Here is an 18,991-nt window from a genome sequence, read left to right on the forward strand (position 1 = left end):
TTCCACTCACTATCCAATCATTATATAGCAAAAACCTATGATCTGTTTAAATGTAAGTAAATTGGGTAAATGATTTACTCTTGTCTTTGGTTTCCATCTAGTGGTGACTTCTTAGTACTGCAGTCTCAAAAGGAAGACAAACATGCAGATTCTCTGTGTCGGTGTCAACAATGATAATTGGAAAAAGAACTTCATAAAAAAAAACATGAATCCAGTAGGTCAGCATTGAATAATTAGCATAATTAACATTTGAAATAAATAAACAGCATTAAATGTGTAATTGTAGAGGGTGGCAAAAAGAATGAAGCCTGTGTGCCTCTCACAAGGAAGGAGGAAATACATAAATAAAATAAAATAAACAGGAAGCATTCAGGTCAGCTCTGTGGGCAAAGCCCTATCCATCTCCCTTCATGTGTGTACTACACACCCACCTACACTATCTCTTAATGTGTGTACTACACACCCACCCTCACCATCTCTTAATATGTGTACTACACACCCCCCTACACTATCTCTGCCTGACAGGCACAGAGGGAGCAGAAAGAATGAAGCCCAGCGTGTGAGTCTACTGGTCTGGAGTCAGCCAACTGCATGTAGACATTCTTAATCCCCAAACATTTAGAAACTTTCCCACCAACCGACCACTTCCTCCTTCCTGTGTGCCTCCATCCCTCCCTCCCTCCCTTCATCCCTCCCTCCCTCCCTCCCTACACCTACATCCCTCCCTCCCTCCCTACACCTACATCCCTCCCTACATCCCTCCCTCCCTCCCTCCCTCCCTACACCTACATCCCTCCCTCCCTACCTCCCTCCCTCCCTACACCTACATCCCTCCCTCCCTCCCTCCCTCCCTACCTACATCCCTCCCTCCCTCCCTCCCTCCCTACACCTACATCCCTCCCTCCCTACACCTACATCCCTCCCTCCCTCCCTACACCTACATCCCTCCCTCCCTCCCTCCCTCCCTACACCTACATCCCTCCCTCCCTCCCTCCCTCCCTCCCTACCTACATCCATCCATTTCATAAGTGAAATCATTTCTAAATATTGCACAGTGCCTGTGGAGCTGCCGTGGTCGATCGATCTATCGATCAAGTATCTAAAATGGACATTTTGTCCAAATGAATGGAGGTGAATGGGCAGCCTTGTGTGGGTGGCTCAGTGGCGCCCCCCTTGGGTCAGAGCCGGTACTCGGCACCCAGACTAGTCTAATCCAGCACTAGACCCTGCTGTCAAAGTAGTACAAGACATTTTGTGTTTGTCAATCGATAGAATGTAAATAGTTTCTACTGTATATCATGTAAATAGTTTCTACTGTATATCAACGCAAGTAAGAATGGAAGTAGCTTTATATTGGATTCTCTCCTTGTGCCAATTGAGTAGGAATGTAGGATGGAGATCACATTGTTGTTTTTCTGTTGGTAGAATTCTCTCTCTCTCTCTCTCTCTCTCACACACACACAGACACACTCTCTCTCTCTCTCACACACAGACACACTCTCTCTCTCTCTCTCTCACACACACACACCAACACACCCACACACACACACTCTCTCTCTCTCTCTCTCTCTCTCACACACACTCTCTCTCTCTCTCACACACAGACACTCTCTCTCTCTCTCTCACACACACACACCCACACACACACACTCTCTCTCACACACACACACTCTCTCTCTCTCTCTCACACACACAGACACACTCTCTCTCTCTCTCTCTCTCTCTCTCACACACACACATCCACACACCCACACACACACTCTCTCTCTCCCTCTCTCGCACACACACACACACACACACACACTATCTCTCTCTCTCTCACACACACACACTCTCTCTCTCTCTCTCTCTCTCTCGCACACACACACACACTATCTCTCTCTCTCTCACACACACTCTCTCTCTCTCTCTTGTTCAACTCATTAGGAACAGTGGAAAAGCAACTTTAGTGGGGATTCTATTACACAGACAGACAGAGGGAACAAAGGCAGCATGGAACAAACGTTGAGACAGACAGGTTTGTCTCAATTACTGGTCATGCACTGGAATCTGCTCTTGAAGTAGTAGAAGTAGTTCCAGGGCAGTGCGTCATCAGAGAGGGCGTAACGGAACTTGGCATAAGCTTTCTCGTCCTCCGACCATCCCCATGGCAACTTGATCTTGGAGGCGTGGCCCACGATGATATCGTTGCATGAACCGACATGTAGGGAACCAAGTCCGTCAACAAAGAACTCTGGTGAGGGTTAGAAGAGAAGTGGAGGGTTAGGACACAACTCTAGGAGGTGAGGACACCACTCTAGGAGGTGAGGACACCACTCTAGGAGGTGAGGACACCACTCTAGGAGGTGAGGACACAACTCTAGGGGGTTAGGACACAACTCTAGGGGGTTAGGACACAACTCTAGGAGGTGAGGACAGAACTTTAGGAGGTGAGGACAGAACTTTAGGAGGTGAGGACAGAACTTTAGGAGGTGAGGAAACAACTCTAGGAGGTGAGGACAGAACTCTAGGAGGTGAGGACACAACTCTAGGAGGTGAGGACAGAACTCTAGGAGGTGAGGACACAACTCTAGGAGGTGAGGACACAACTCTAGGAGGTGAGGACAGAACTCTAGGAGGTGAGGACACCACTCTAGGAGGTGAGGACACAACTCTAGGAGGTGAGGACACAACTCTAGGAGGTGAGGACACAACTCTAGGAGGTGAGGACACAACTCTAGGAGGTGAGGACAGAACTCTAGGCTGACTCCAGCAAATGCTAAAGTAATTCAAATCATTTGAAATACTGTTTTAACCCAGGTCTGTCTTAGCCTGGCGTCGCCATGGTGATCATGTGAGCTCACATTCTGTTTCCCTACACAGACGCGTCTGGACATCCACCCGTTCAAACTGATTGATGGGTTGTAGGTCTTTACAAATGCATATAGAAGAATTTCTCTGCGACCATTGATAATGCGTCTTAGAAATTGAAAATAAATGCAGGATTTCCAGACCCTTCGCATTTTTGTAAACTGGGTCTGGCGTGGCCAGGCTAGGACCGTCTAGGACCGTCTAGGACCGTCTAGGACTAGGCCGTGTCTGGTAAACCAGGCTAGGACCGTCTAGGACCAGGCCGTGTCTGGTAAACCAGGCTAGGACCGTCTAGGACCAGGCCGTGTCTGGTAAACCAGGCTAGGACCGTCCAGGACCAGGCCGTGTCTGGTAAACCAGGCTAGGACCGTCTAGGACTAGGCCGTGTCTGGTAAACCAGGCTAGGACCGTCTAGGACCAGGCTGTGTCTGGTAAACCAGGCTAGGACCGTCTAGGACTAGGCCGTGTCTGGTAAACCAGGCTAGGACCGTCTAGGACCAGGCTGTGTCTGGTAAACCAGGCTAGGACCGTCTAGGACTAGGCCGTGTCTGGTAAACCAGGCTAGGACCGTCGAGGACTAGGCCGTGTCTGGTAAACCAGGCTAGGACCGTCTAGGACTAGGCCGTGTCTGGTAAACCAGGCTAGGACCGTCTAGGACCGTCTAGGACTAGGCCGTGTCTGGTAAACCGCCCCTATGGAAGCGGTGCTGGGATAAGGTCAATCAGGTGTGGCAGAGAGGTCAGAGGTCATGAGGTCGTCACTCACCCAAGTGGGCCCTTCGTGACAGGCGAGGGTCGAAGCCCACCTCTTTCACCTTGTCCGTCCTCGCCATGAAGAAGTTGATGACGCCATCGGTGACCACGCAGTTGGGAAAGCCCTCAATGGCGTGATGATGGCCCTGCCTGATGTGAATGCATCCGCCCTCCTCGCCGCCCTCCTCCATGGAGATGGTGTGGCGGAAAGTGGCGGTGAAACCCGTCACCTCCCTCACAGCTCCGCCCACCTGCCGTCACCAAGACAACAGAACAGTATGAGCCCGAGTACACAGGTACTTTCACACACAGTCCAGGAGTCATGGTGTTGAACCTGGTTGAGTCATGGTGTTGAACCTGGTGTTGAGTCACGGTGTTGAACCTGGTTTTGAGTCACGGTGTTGAACCTGGTTTTGAGTCATGGTGTTGAACCTGGTTTTGAGTCATGGTGTTGAACCTGGTGTTGAGTCACGGTGTTGAACCTGGTTTTGAGTCACGGTGTTGAACCTGGTTTTGAGTCATGGTGTTGAACCTGGTTTTGAGTCATGGTGTTGAACCTGGTTTTGAGTCATGGTGTTGAACCTGGTGTTGAGTCATGGTGTTGAACCTGGTGTTGAGTCATGGTGTTGAACCTAGTGTTGAGTCATGGTGTTGAACCTGGTGTTGAGTCATGGTGTTGAACCTAGTGTTGAGTCATGGTGTTGAACCTAGTTCTGTCGGGCTTAAGTTCTTTTCTCTGCCGATTCTTGTAGCTTGGAAGTACCTCTTCAAAATACAGGAAGATATCCTTCAAAACACAGCTGATATCTCTTGAGCATGTTTATGAACGGACTACCGTTGAAGCTCCGGCTTTGCTTCTTGTTGATGACCTGGCTTTCATTGGGGGGACATTCAGGCCCGTTTTTTTTGCAATGAAGCTTCCAGACTAGCCCTCACCAGGTCCAATGTGGTCTTCTCCAGGATGTCCAGCATCTTCTCCAGCTTGGTGTTAGCTGTGAAGATGAAGTCATCGTCCGCCCACAACACATACTTGGTGGTCACCTGGGAAACGGCCAGGTTTCTGCCTGCGAACCAGCCCTGGAGGTGGAGGGACAAAGACTTGAACACAAACACCAACACAACTCTGCACTTCCATCAAGAGGCTACATCTGGGCCCTGTATTACCAAACAGGATTACGGGGTCAGCGCCATCACTTCAGGTTCAAGCCTGGTTTATCCGTATCATGAAGGTGGATCCATTTTCACTGTGCTATATCGCCATGGTAGTTTACTGCTGAGCTAACCTGCTTTGGGGCAGGTTAAGTTCCAGATTACAGATCAAAACGTATGAAGCGCTGCCTGCTAACCGATCAATTCCCTTGGAAAATGGCATATGGACGTTAAGATCCCATATGGAACTTTAGTGTGCGAATAGTGAGAGGTTCTTTTAGGAAGACGTTTTACAGACAAACAAACCCCTCTTTGGTTTTCCCTGATATCCTATGAAAGATTGCGGAATAACTTGGCTGCAATATATTGAGCCATATATTGCCAGAACTTTAGCGTTTACAGTCCCGCAGACTGAGGGCTATGCACTGGCTCGCGTTTTATTAGCCTACCTGCAGCTTCGTGTAGGCTGTGGGTGATGCGGAGAACCAAGTAAAAACTCATTTTTTATTCAATTTTCAAGTCTTTAATGTTGATTTATTAGACTAGCCTCCCGTTCCTAGGAACAAAGAGAAGTAGACTACATTGTAGTTGAATTGTTATAGCATCAACGCCTGGCAATCAATGACGTTATAGACCTACTGATATACCTTTTTCTCCCTAGGCTTTAGCGTACTTCTCCACCTCGAGCTTCACCATTTCCATCTTAATGGCCCGTTTGATCTTAATCTCTGGTTCTAAACTCACATTGCCTACTCCAACCTGTAACTATTAAAAGGTCATACATCTTGTCTGAGTACAGCCTGTGCTCCATGTTTAAATGGGGCTCTGAAATGCTTCTGTAAAATATTGAAGCGTGAACTAACACAGTTGTTGGTGTTTCTGCATAGCTTATTGTGGCGCAACTGCTTTTTATTGGGACTACTCACTAACCCTAATCACAGGGACTACTCACTAACCCTAATCACAAACTGTAGAGTTTTTATTGGGACTACTCACTTACCCTAATCACAAACTGTAGAGCTTTTATTGAGGGAAGCGTAATAAGTTCAGTTTACTCATTGCCTAGATTCAAATATGTCAGTCATCAAAACAAGACATAACATGTTTGTATTGCTGCGTTCGTTAGGTGGAGAGCTTTATGCCAGTCCAAACCCTGTGTCTCTGTGACCTTCCCATGTCGGGATATGGCAGTTTCAATTCCATCCATTGACAATGAATAGTCCAAAAAATGAATGGCGGTGAATGGTCAGCCGTATTTGGGTGGCTCATGGACCTGCCCCGTGATTTGGATCCACTCCAGAATTGAATGGGTTCTGAGTTGGTCCATCATACACACTTCCACCAAGTTTCATGAAAATCGGCTGGTAGTTCCGTTCCGTAATCCTGCTAAAGAACCAATGAACCAACACGCCACCGATCATAAAGTGATCACACCACCCAATTCGAGTTATAATCAAATTGAATTGTTATTGAAATGGGAACCATGTTTTGCCTGACAAAGTTCAAATGTTTTTTATGTGCAAGCTAAGACAATGTGGGGAAGTAGCCTTCATTGTCTTACTCTCTGATACAGGAACTTCAACCATCTACAATATCTTACCTTTCCAAATGGCATGATGTAATGCTCGATGTGGTGCCCCCTGATTGGCTTAGGGTGCTCATTGTCATCGGCGATCACTATAGTGACGTCAGGGTAGTACAGCCGTATGCTGTCAATCAAATCCTGCAGTTTGTCATAGCGCAGAAAAGTCTTGGTAGCTATGGTGACGAGTGAACTAACATTGTATTCTGGGGGCAAAGAATAAAAAGTGTATTCAGGACAGTAGATTCATACCTGCTATCACCAACGCTTTATTTTAGCTTTGCTGTTCGCTGTTTTAACTCAGAAAAAGGTCATTAGATATATTTGTATACCCTCTCTCTTTATGGGCCCAATTCTCAATTAAGAGCTGTATACTGTACCTACTGTACCTCCTCCAAGGACTGGCTGCAGTTTTGGGGTTGGAGCATGTCCAACTCTGATGGTGAAGACTGAACGGTGACCAGACGTTTCAAACTGCACTAAAGAGCAAAGCAAAGATTAGCAGCTGCTGCTGTTCTAGACCACACCCTCAGAACCACAGAACCACAGAACCAACACATCACTGCATCTACACAATCAAAACAAACTCGCCCTCAAAACACACATCAGGAACAAGTCTAAAATACTCTCTCTCAGTCGAGCTTTCAGGAACAAGAAGAACAAGTCTTAAATACTATCTCTCAGTCCATCTTTCAGCCGGAACATACTGTAACCTGTTTATCTAGAAAAATATGTACCGAACTGCATACAGTATCTCATGAATTCACCCTTGTAATGAAACAAGATGTACTTATTTACAGATGGCGTGTAGGGAGCAGTATGAGCTACTCTAGGCACATATAAACTACAACACTGTTTGGTTAGTCAATTTTGACATGCATAGCTACTGTATGATATCATCTAACATATCACAAGACTGTATGGTAAACTGCCCTTTAGTTAATTATTCATGTTGGCACGTGTATGTATGTACGTATGCCACACCTAGACACACTTCCAATGCCCCCCCCACCCACACACACACACACACACACACACACACACACACACACACACACGTCCTCCAACATGACAGACTGTGTCTGTCTGGAATATTTTTGCTTACCAATCAATGTTATTATATTGGATAAACATACAGTATATTAATTAATTAATTCGGAGACAGTTTTAGCTTTCTTCTTCTTCGTACGGGTGGGTTGTTGCTTCCTGTCCTCCCCAGGCTCGGGGTCGAGGGGCTAACCTTTTACCACCCGGGTCACCCGGGGTATATATCTGGGCACACCTCCAGGAGCCACGCCACCGTTTCCTCATCCACGACCATCAGGCCACGACTTCCATTGGGTGTCCGATATATCAGACAGTCCTGGATGACGTGGTCTGCGGTTTCTACCTCGGCGCCACACTCGCACACCGCACAGGAAACCAAGCCCCATCTGTGCATCGATGGTGATTAAAAGGTGATTAATCCTCACCCACGCCGGTCTGGGTAAGTCCATCCCGGGAGGGGAAGGACCAGCGGCCGGGATAATATCACAGAGTCTGGAGGTGTTCTCTTTCCACTCCACATGCCAGGTGTGGTCCGCCCATCCTGCCTCGCTGATGTTAAGACCTCTGCATTGCTGCAGGAGATCTCGTGCGGCACAAAAGTGTGTCTCAGTGTTGCAGTGAGCCTGTCATGGAGCAGGTGGTTGGGCTCCACGGCCCGGCAGGCGAGACGTGCTGTGGTTCCTGTGCGGCGGAGGCCAGCGGACTGGATGATGGGAAGGTTGTCCACAGGAGTGGGACGCAGGCATCCTGTCACGAGGCGCAAGGCGGGTCGATGAGGCGGGTGTGGGCACTGCGACACCAAACCGGTGCGCAATATTCCCTGGTCAAGTAGACCAGGGCTAGGGCTGCCGTACGCAGTGTTTTTGAGTTGTTAGCTTTCTAAAACTGCCTCTCTGCACAGGCAGCCATGAGCAGTTAAAACTCACCTGTGTCTCCAGTCATAACAGTATAAACTCACCTGTGTCTCCAGTCATAACAGTATAAACTCACCTGTGTCTCCAGTCATAACAGTATAAACTCACCTGTATCTCCAGTCATAACAGTATAAACTCACCTGTGTCTCCAGTCATAACAGTATAAACTCCCCTGTGTCTCCAGTCATAACAGTATAAACTCACCTGTGTCTCCAGTCATAACAGTATAAACTCACCTGTGTCTCCAGTCATAACAGTATAAACTCACCTGTGAGTAAAACTGAAAGGCTACAGTACAGTTGAACACCCATAACACACGTTAAGTGTGTTAATCACGGTATAAACTCACCTGTGTCTGCTGTTCTGGGGTGGAAGCGGGTGTTGGTGTAGGTGATGAACTGCAGCTGGCGGTTCAAGGCTGGAAGGTGTGGACTGGACAGGGTCAGGTGCATCTGTCCCTCCCCTGTGATGGACACCGCATCCACGGTGGCGGCCACATCAAAGGTCCCCATGGTGGCAGTCAAATTCACCTATGGGAGCACAGCAGTGAGGTCAAAAGGCGCAAACTGGCGAGTGATTGGTCAGAATTGATGTGGAGAATGAATTGTATACCGCAGATGTCCGCAATAAACCTAAAAAACGACTTACCATGTGAAGATCTTTAGGCTCTTCTTTTAGACCCAGTCCTTGACGAGGAGACATTAGATTAAATATTAATAATGAAGTGAAGATCAGAGACTAATATAAAGTAATGAAGTGTCTTTCTTCGTCTGTATCAAGCGAAACTGATGATTTTTCCTTTTGAAGAGAAATACTTGAGGAGAATACTATAATGAGGGCAGAGGTATTTATTTAAAACTTGTTTTGCCGTTACACCATGCAGACCTGGGTCAAAATACTAAAGCATATGAAATCCTTTCAATTATTTTATTGTTTATTTTGGTCTGCCTGGAGTGTCAGGTGAGTGTAGTTTGGGAACAGCCCATAGGTTCCATATGGTGCCAGACAAGAACAATCCAGCACAGATTAGTAATTTCAACTATTCAAGTATTTTGACCAAGGTCTGATATAATGTGGAAACTATCTGTGACAGTTATTTTAGATTCTTGTCTCTCTCTCTCACCAGGGACGATGATAGTCTTGAGGGGGCGCACCACCACCCCCTGAGTTGGGTACTGGAGAGGACTGTTAGCCTCCGCTATCACCAGGAGGTCTGCCGCCGTCCACGTCCTGTAGGAGGGAACAAGCTCATTGAGCCACAAAACCTGTTTGCTCTTGGGCCATCAAACCTGCTTCCTCATGCTACAATAAAGTTCTGTTTTCTGTCAACAGTCAAGCAAACACAGATGGAGAGTGTGGGTCTAGCTGTACTGGACCTCTTCTGGAAACGCTGGTACTCCTGTGTCCTGAGGCTCTTCACGCCCTCATCCTGGACCGCCACGGTCAGGTTCGCCGCCCACACCCGGGGAAACAGCAGATTTGCAAAGGGCAGATTCCATGTCGCCTTCTCACCTTCACACACACACTTATTCAGAGCCAGACGACTGGACCAGAAAGAAACAAGACAAGTTGTAAATGTCAACTGTGTGTTGAGGAGGAATGAGTAAGAAGAGAGTTTCCTCAACGGAAATACAGGTGAGGGTTCATAACTGACAACGCACTTCAAACTCACCTCGCTACACTTTCCTTCACACGGTAGAGGATATGATCCTGAGACCCGGCTGGTTCTCCAAGCCTGTTCGCTAGAAGACTCTGGATCTCAGGCCCCTGATCTTCCCACTCATCAACTGCCATGTTGGTCCCACTGTTCCAGAACTGGAAAGCCAAAAATAATAATCCAAAAACCACAATGGCCACAAAAGCCTTCCTCTTCTGAACAGCAGCCCTCATGGGAAGGATGGACAGGATACCAGAGTTGACCAGCGCCTTGACACAAAGCTCTGCAACAGGAAGTGGGTGGCAGTTAGAAAATGGATTAGAAAATAAGAAAATGGATTCATGTAGGCTAGGATCTTAGGCTAAGTCATCGTAAAGCTGCAGTATGTAACTTCGGCACTTTGAGCTATGTAGCAATGGGGGTAAATTCCGAGTGCCACGTTAAAGGGGCACAGTCACGCTTCTGTCAGTTGATATTATTTGGATGAAATGCTCTTTAATATCACCGTCAGTGTAGCTGTTTCCCTACATGGACAATGGAATCGTGGAAATAGGGTAAACGCGTCTTTTTTCTGTGATTTCGGAACACGGTGTCTTTGATGGACGGGTCTCCGCACACCTTAAGAATGGGGCTCCGATCCAGCAGGGGGCGCTGTGCTGTCGACAGCGATAGAAGGAGCACAGGCCCCACAGCCCTGTTGCTACCACGGCATATGCCCCGCCCACTGGAGGTCTATCCGCCTACATGACACGCCCACTTTACTACTAGGTACTACATGACACGCCCACTTTACTACTAGGTACTACATGACACGCCCACTTTACTACTAGGCCTACATGACACGCCCACTTTACTACTAGGCCTACATGACACGCCCACTTTACTACTAGGCCTACATGACACGCCCACTTTACTACTAGGCCTACATGACACGCCCACTTTACTACTAGGCCTACATGACACGCCCACTTTACTACTAGGCCTACATGACACGCCCACTTTACTACTAGGCCTACATGACACGCCCACTTTACTACTAGGCCTACATGACACGCCCACTTTACTACTAGGCCTACATGACACGCCCACTTTACTACTAGGCCTACATGACACGCCCACTTTACTACTAGGCCTACATGACACGCCCACTTTACTACTAGGCCTACATGACACGCCCACTTTACTACTAGGCCTACATGACACGCCCACTTTACTACTAGGCCTACATGACACGCCCACTTTACTACTAGGCCTACATGACACGCCCACTTTACTACTAGGCCTACATGACACGCCCACTTTACTACTAGGCCTACATGACACGCCCACTTTACTACTAGGCCTACATGACACGCCCGTTTCACATCACTACATGATGCCCACTTTGTTACTACATGACACATGACACACCCCCAGGCTAGTCACGTGATTAGTTTGCTATTCTTCACTTTGCCTTCAGCACTAGATTATGCTCTTAGTCACTTGTTTTAGAAAGGAGATGCACTTGTGAGTTCTGGCAAGTACAGTAGTAGAATTGGCTTTTCCTACGTTAAATGCAATTATTGTAAGTCGCTTTGGCCTAAGAAATATACTGTAGGATACTGTAGGCCTTAGAAATATACTGTAGGATACTGTAGGCCTTAGAAATATACTGTAGGATACTGTAGGCCTTAGAGCCCATCATCAATAAGACACTCCTCTGAGTCATAACAAAATGTTCTGTCTGTGTCAGCTCATCTGAATGGAACATGGCTGTGCGTAGACAGAGATGAGTGTTTTGCATGGGCTAGCTAAGCTAAGCATCTGATTTTACTACTGTAGAGGCCTTGTGTCCCGGTCCCTCATTCTGCTATGAGCAGCTGTGAATACGTCTGTATCATGTTGAATAAGTCTGTATCATGTCATTCTGATGAAGTGTGTGCTATTTGGCTGCCAGGAAGTGTGTGCGTAGAGTGAGAGAAAGTCTTAGTCTGGGTTAAAGTACCACTGGTACACAAAATGGATCAGCGCCTTGCCCTACTAACGACACTACTACCACAAATAACATATCTTAGAAGAAATCGCCAGCGTGAATGAGAAGCCAATGAGAAAGTCATCCCAGAAGCCAACGGGGGCACATGTAGGCGGGATAGAGTCTTTCTTTTGGAGATGCTGGACCAGCTGGGCTGGAGTAGGCTGCCCAGTTAAGGGAAGGACTGCAGTTCACACACGAGTTTATGAGGAAGCAATCGGAGGCAGCAGGGACAAAAGAGGGCCTACGACCAGGACATGGGGACACATTTTCATTCAGGAGATCTAGTGTGGATCTATGGACGGATAAGGACCGGAGGATAGGTCACCTAGCTGCAGAGGAATTGGATCGGACCTTAATGCCTTGTCATGGAACGGGTCGGTGATCTACAGAGTGAAGTTGGCACCACGCCCTGATCGTTTGGCCCCAGGCCCCTGCTCAACCGGCGGGTCAAGTCCCCCAGACACCGCGGAGCTCCCAGGGTAGGCTGCTCGCCAGGGGGGGTAGAGGGGTGTTAGTGAGCTCCCAGGGTAGGCTGCTCGCCAGGGGGGGTAGAGGGGTGTTAGTGAGCTCCCAGGGTAGGCTGCTCGCCAGGGGGGGTAGAGGGGTGTTAGTGAGCTCCCAGGGTAGGCTGCTCGCCAGGGGGGGTAGAGGGGTTTTAGTGAGCTCCCAGGGTAGGCTGCTCGCCAGGGGGGGTAGAGGGGTGTTAGTGAGCTCCCAGGGTAGGCTGCTCGCCAGGGGGGGGTAGAGGGGTGTTAGTGAGCTCCCAGGGTAGGCTGCTCGCCAGGGGGGGGGAGAGGGGTGAGAGAGGGAGAAACACCTGCCAGAGTGGGCCAGTAAAACTGGACTAGTTGGCCACAAAATGGATCACCGTCCTACTAACTACGATACTACCGCAAACGCCACAGTAGCCTATCAGCTTACAGCTATGCAACGAGCAGGAGGGACAAACAGCCCATTTAAAAAATCAGCAACAACAACAACAAAAACTTCAAAATAGCTATTAGATAGGTTCCCATGCGCTGGCACAGGTAAATGAAGTGTGGAGATAGTCTAGGTCTGGCTATGCGAGACTACCAGGTCTGGCTATGCGAGACTACCATGCAATCCTATGTGAAAAAGGTTGTCATGCACCATGTGAGTGGTCAAGAGAACATGATTGCCTCCATGGGCTAGTCCTACCCTAGTTCTATTAATACATCCATGGTCCTACCTCACATATCAAATATGTCCCTGACACTGATAGCTTATCATCACAGAGAGCTACGCAAGCAGGGAAGGTTCCCATGACTTTGGCAAACACGTTCTGCTGTTTTAGAATAATGAGAACATAGAACCACTGATTGGGGCGTAGTTACGTGCAGTATGAATGCTGCTGATTTCCAAACGTTTCCCCATGTCCTCCACACATGACTCAAATACATAGGATACCACTTTCTAGGACATGTGAGTATATGTCACATTTCAAATCAATCAACCGAGTTTGTCCCCAAAAGTAGGCTATATAAAAAAGAAAAGAAAAAATAAAGTGGCACAATTAGAGGCTTAATTAGAAGTGTCACCTACCTGTCGAGACCGTGTCAGTGGGCGAGATGATCTGGAAACTATGAGAGGAATAAACTACATCTGGTCAAATAATTACCCACTTTTATGCCGTTCCTCTCAACACTAAAAAGTTAAATGTTATAATTCAGCACGGATGAGACTGCGTTTAGTTAACCCGCTACATGCAAATCATTTTATATGAAATGACTAAATCAAGTCTATTGATAAGCGCATGTTTACAGAAGGAACGCGTGTTATCCTATTAACGCGCATCATGTTCTATACAGGCTGGTCATCTGGTGATGTCTGGCCAGGAGATGCTCGGGAAGGAGCGACCTCTAGTGGCCAGGAGGGGGAAGTCAGGTGTATCAACCCAGAACCGCACTGATCAACTACAGTAGAACTGGATCTGGAACGCTGTTTACTTTTTGCTCTGCACTTTATATGGATTATACTGTTTGTCAGGTGTTAGTATGTGTATAAAAACGTTTGTTACGTATAAAAGCACTTGTATTGGCATGTAATTTTGTTGAGCTCGTGTGCAATGACAATAAACTTGAACTTGAAATCAAATCTTTATAGGATTTGCATTTGATGAATGGTCACGTGTGCCTGCTGTATTAATGATGCCGGGGGCCTTCGTGTATAGAGCTCGGGGAGAAGCATCAGCAGCCCTACGGGGAACAAACGGGCATCCCTCAGTCCCTATGAACGGGAAAATAATAACAGCCGGTGGCCGTGGGGAAGAAGCTGTATCTGTATCTGTATTGTATTGTATTGTATTGTATTGTACTGTACTTGAGATTGCTATTCTTGCACTTTGCCTTCAGCACTAGATTATGCTCTTAGTCACTTGTTTTAGAAAGAAGATGCACTTGTGAGTTCTGGTGAATAGTAGAACATTGGCTTTTCCTACGTTAAATGCAATTATTGTTAGTCGCTTTGGATAAAAGCGTCTGCTAAATTACTGTAATGTAATGTAATGTATCTGTGGTGGACATAGTCCTTAGTCAGGGATAATTGTGCATGGCTACATCTTCAACCTTAGTCCCAAAAGCCCTCGTCAGGGCTAATAGACTATATGCACAACTCCACTACTTCCTGAAATTAGACATGCTTCTCTATTTCCTAGTCTAATCAGGTGTGCCTGACTGCAGCACAATGATCAGGCACACCTGATTAATCATTTCATCCAATAGTGTGAGACAGGAAATAGAGAAGCATGTCTAATTTCAGGAAGTACTGGAGTTGTGCATATAGCCCATTTTGTTTGTAGGATTTGCATGGCCTCTGCCTTGTTTGCATGGGCCTAGAGCACGAGTTCACAGACCCCTCCGCAAATCGGGGGGGGGGGGGGCGGTTCCTGGGGGCCCGTGAACTCGTGCTCTAGGCCCATGCAAACAAGGCAGAGGCCATGCAAATCCCACAAACACAAACCCCAATCTGAGTGCGCAAACCGCACTTGCGGCCCCTCGCACTTGTGGCCTGAGGCCTGAGCACTTAATTGACGTCAGCTGGAAGGGCCAGAGGGTGCAGGGCCGTGAATTAAATGCGACAGCACTTCCACTTCGCTCAATGCCCCTCCCACTTCGTTTCCATTGGCTGCCGCGTTCCTCCGACGCAGAGGCTGCTCTGACGCTCCCTTCAGCTCTGCAAATTGACCGATTGACGTCTGTTTTAATTTAATAATAATTAAAAAATGATGTTGGGTGGGATATGTTTGCATTGGAGGCTGGGCCGTATGCCAAGCTATAGGAGCAGCGGTGCCCATAGTGACGACTCCTGTGTCTCGGTGACCTCTTTCAACGGGTTCACCCGCATTGTTGAGCGCGTTAAGGGACAGCGGAGAGTTCTCCCCCTCTCGAGGACGCATCGGCTCATCACCTGGTCCTGGGTTAGGTTGGCTCACCACCTGGTCCTGGGTTAGGTTGGCTCACCACCTGGTCCTGGGTTAGGTTGGCTCATCACCTGGTCCTGGGTTAGGTTGGCTCACCACCTGGTCCTGGGTTAGGTTGACTCATCACCTGGTCCTGGGTTAGGTTGGCGTTACATGCAACCCCTGTGATAGTGGTGTTTAAGTGGGTGTGTAACCATCTATGGCTTCTCACAAGGCAGGTAGCTCAAGAGTTCAAGCTCAGGGGGATGCAAAATAAAAATGCTAATGCATACTGTGCTGTGACATGATTTTTAAAACAATGTTTTAATTTGTAGCTGTTACTGTTTCTTCATGCTTGTTGTAGCTGTTATTGTTTCTTCTTCTTTGCATATCTTCATCTGACCAGTCTTTTGTCTGCTTACATCTCAATCAGCCCCACCTGTGTTCAATCAAATCAAATCAATCAAATCAGCCAATCAGTGAGTCCATGCTCAGTCCAGAGTCCCACAACTCATTCCCATCACAGTATGTAGGCCTGCTAATATGTTCCTGCAGGATTCATATGAATAAATATCTAGTTGTGACATACTTTTCTTTTAGGTCAAACTGCCACTTCTCAAACATGGTTCAAACCAGAACATGACCTTCCCTTGGTGTGTGGTTGTGAGTTCAAACCAGAACATGACCTCCCCTTGGTGTGTGGTTGTGAGTTCAAACCCCGAGTGATGCAGAATAAACATGCTAATGCCACTCAGGAATTGTACTGTTTGGATTTCAGACACATGCTTTTAAAGATTTTTTCCAATAGTTCCTCTTCCTCCTCAGAACACCCGGCCCTGATCCAGCGCTGCGTAGTAGCTGTACAGTGAGTGTGTGTGTGTGTGTGTGTGTGTGTGTGTGTGTGTGTGCATGTGTGTGTGTGTGTGTGTGTGTGTATATAAAATGGTTCCCCTGCCCCTCTAGTTATCGTTGTCCACTTAATTGTAAGGCCTTAATATAGCTATCAGGTAAGTAGTAAGTAAGTAGGTGATGGTGGCCAGCCCCTTAGAGTTAGTTTAGCTGGTTAATTATTAGTTTATATTCAGGATTCTCGCCCCGGTGACTCTGTGTGGGTAGCAGGTGCAGTCAGCTGATAGCGCCATTACTGTTCATTCAAAAGCTCTGTTTACTCTCTGGTTTATCTGCTGTCGTACCACTTTGTTATATTATGCAGTTAATGATCAATGAAGGTGCTGAGAGATTTTAAAGGGAGGCGGGTTCAGAACAGTGCCCAGCTGTTCACACACTCTAGAATGGGCTAACAGGAAGGGGCGTGGCCTTCATTACCTGGATGAAATACCCCACCCAAAAGTTCTGGGGGGGCATTATGCCCCTTTCAGTGTCCACAACATCATCATAATTAATTTGGTAGCTGTTGTGTTGACTTGTAGAATGAGCACATGATTCATTAGTCAACTTCTCTGTCACTCAAATCTGTCAGGTTATGCCCAAGTGGCCGACTGGCACAATATCATGACAGGTTACAGTGTATCAACCTACCCTTACACAACTACATTTAGGCTACATTATATCCACACACACACACACACACACACACACACACACACACACACACACATATACTGTACACATACACACAGCATATACATGTACCTGATATGTCAAATCTATTTGCCAACAAACTGTTTGAGAGCCAGCACACCTCAGTGTCCCCTAATCAATTTTTTTTTTCATATATCACATAACCTCTCCAGCACCTCACCAATATCAATTATTTTCTCTCTTTAGAGAAGAGTACAATCCATTACAACTATTGCTTACAATGTTTTATTGTTGTTTTGTAATATTTTATCATGAATATGATAAATAAATGCTGCATGTAGTTAAAGAAAGTGTTATTCAGTTTTTCATATGCTAAAATTGACTGTAAATCCACTTTAAAGCTGATATTTCAAATAATAACTGACTGATGTTCAGTGCCCCCTGGTGGCCATGGGCGGTTCACCTCTCTTCCTCCTGTCCTCCTCAGCCACCACTGGTGTGTATGGATATTCCTTGACTCATAAACTTGTATAGTTATACAGTCTACTGTATATTTATTCAGACTGATTGTATGCAGGTACATATATATCATGTACTCCTAGATGTATATGCTTGTATAGTTATATATATTTATACAGACTGAATGTGTGCTGGTACATGTATAGTGTATATGTAGCCGGTGTGATATAGTTCTGGCGAAAACTGTATTCTCTCTGAACACAAAACAAACAGGCTCTCGGTTCATTACACCAACAGTCATACTAGTCACACATGAGGGAAATACCAGTCATACTAGTCACACATAAGGGAAATACCAGTCATACTAGTCACACATTAGGGAAATACCAGTCATACTAGTCACACATTAGGGAAATACCAGTCATACTAGTCACACATTAGGGAAATACCAGTCATACTAGTCACACATTAGGGAAATACCAGTCATACTAGTCAGAAGTTGGGGAAATACCAGTCATACTAGTCACACATGAGGGAAATACCAGTCATACTAGTCACACATGAGGGAAATACCAGTCATACTTGTCACACATAAGGGAAATACCAGTCATACTAGTCACACATGAGGGAAATACCAGTCATACTAGTCACACATTAGGGAAATACCAGTCATACTAGTCACACATTAGGGAAATACCAGTCATACTAGTCACACATGAGGGAAATACCAGTCATACTAGTCAGAAGTTGGGAACAGGTATTTGCTTACTCAGCCCCCATGGCTTGGAACAATCTACAGAATGTCCTGCAACTTGATCGTCTAGTTTCCTTAGATGAGTTTAAATCTTGATTGAAGAACTTAGAGACTATAAGCTGTCAGTGCTTTTGATTCTGTCTGATGAACTCAGATCTTAAAATGTTACAGGTTTACTATTTTTATGTGCTCTAATGTTGTTGTTCTTTTTATGTCATGTCTGTAACTGTGTTTATGTTATCCTGTTGCCTGTCTTGGCCAGGTCTCCCTTGAAAAAGAGATTTTTAATCTCAATGGGACCTCCTGGTTAAATAAAGGTTAAATTAGAAAAATAAAAAAAAAGTTATATGAACCACACACTGTGGAACAATCCACACCTGTAATACCTGTTCCCCAATGAAAGGTCATGGATGAACTCAGGAATGGCCACTCCCAGACCCCAGGGACTACGATGGGCCCTTAAACACCACACACAAAAAACCTGGCTACACCTTGACGAGGGCAAACCACAAACAACATCTTACTCAAAGGACACTGCAGCTGTTATATACTCTCAGACTACACATGTTTGACAGAGGACTCTGACACTGTCTCAACACCCAGCATTCTCTCAAGCAGCACCATGGACTCTATCAGTATCAGTCTACACACTGGCAGTATCAGTCTACACACTGGTTTGATAACTCTACCAGTCTACACACAGGTTTGATAACTCTATCAGTCTACACACTGGTTTGATAACCCTATCAGTCTACACACTGGTCTGATAACTCTATCAGTCTACACACTGGCTTGATAACTCTATCAGTCTACACACTGGTTTGATAACTCTATCAGTCTACACACAGATTTG

The 18,991-nt window shown here is 46.5% G+C and overlaps 1 protein-coding gene across 1 annotated transcript; it reads right to left on the reverse strand.

The window, feature by feature from the left end:
- Positions 1-2,024: 2,024 nt before the first annotated feature.
- Positions 2,025-10,088, reverse strand: b4galnt1a (beta-1,4-N-acetyl-galactosaminyl transferase 1a; the record flags this gene model as incomplete). The annotated part of the gene is made up of 10 exons (XM_084461884.1): positions 2,025-2,233; positions 3,616-3,853; positions 4,539-4,679; positions 6,352-6,539; positions 6,723-6,812; positions 8,644-8,824; positions 8,943-8,980; positions 9,418-9,524; positions 9,671-9,838; positions 9,967-10,088. The coding sequence occupies 10 exons, from the start codon at positions 10,086-10,088 to the stop codon at positions 2,025-2,027; spliced, it is 1,482 nt and encodes a 493-aa protein (XP_084318010.1).
- Positions 10,089-18,991: the final 8,903 nt, after the last annotated feature.

Source organism: Borostomias antarcticus (genome assembly GCF_949987555.1).
Source record: "Borostomias antarcticus genome assembly, chromosome: 3".
NCBI lineage: Eukaryota > Metazoa > Chordata > Actinopteri > Stomiiformes > Stomiidae > Borostomias > Borostomias antarcticus.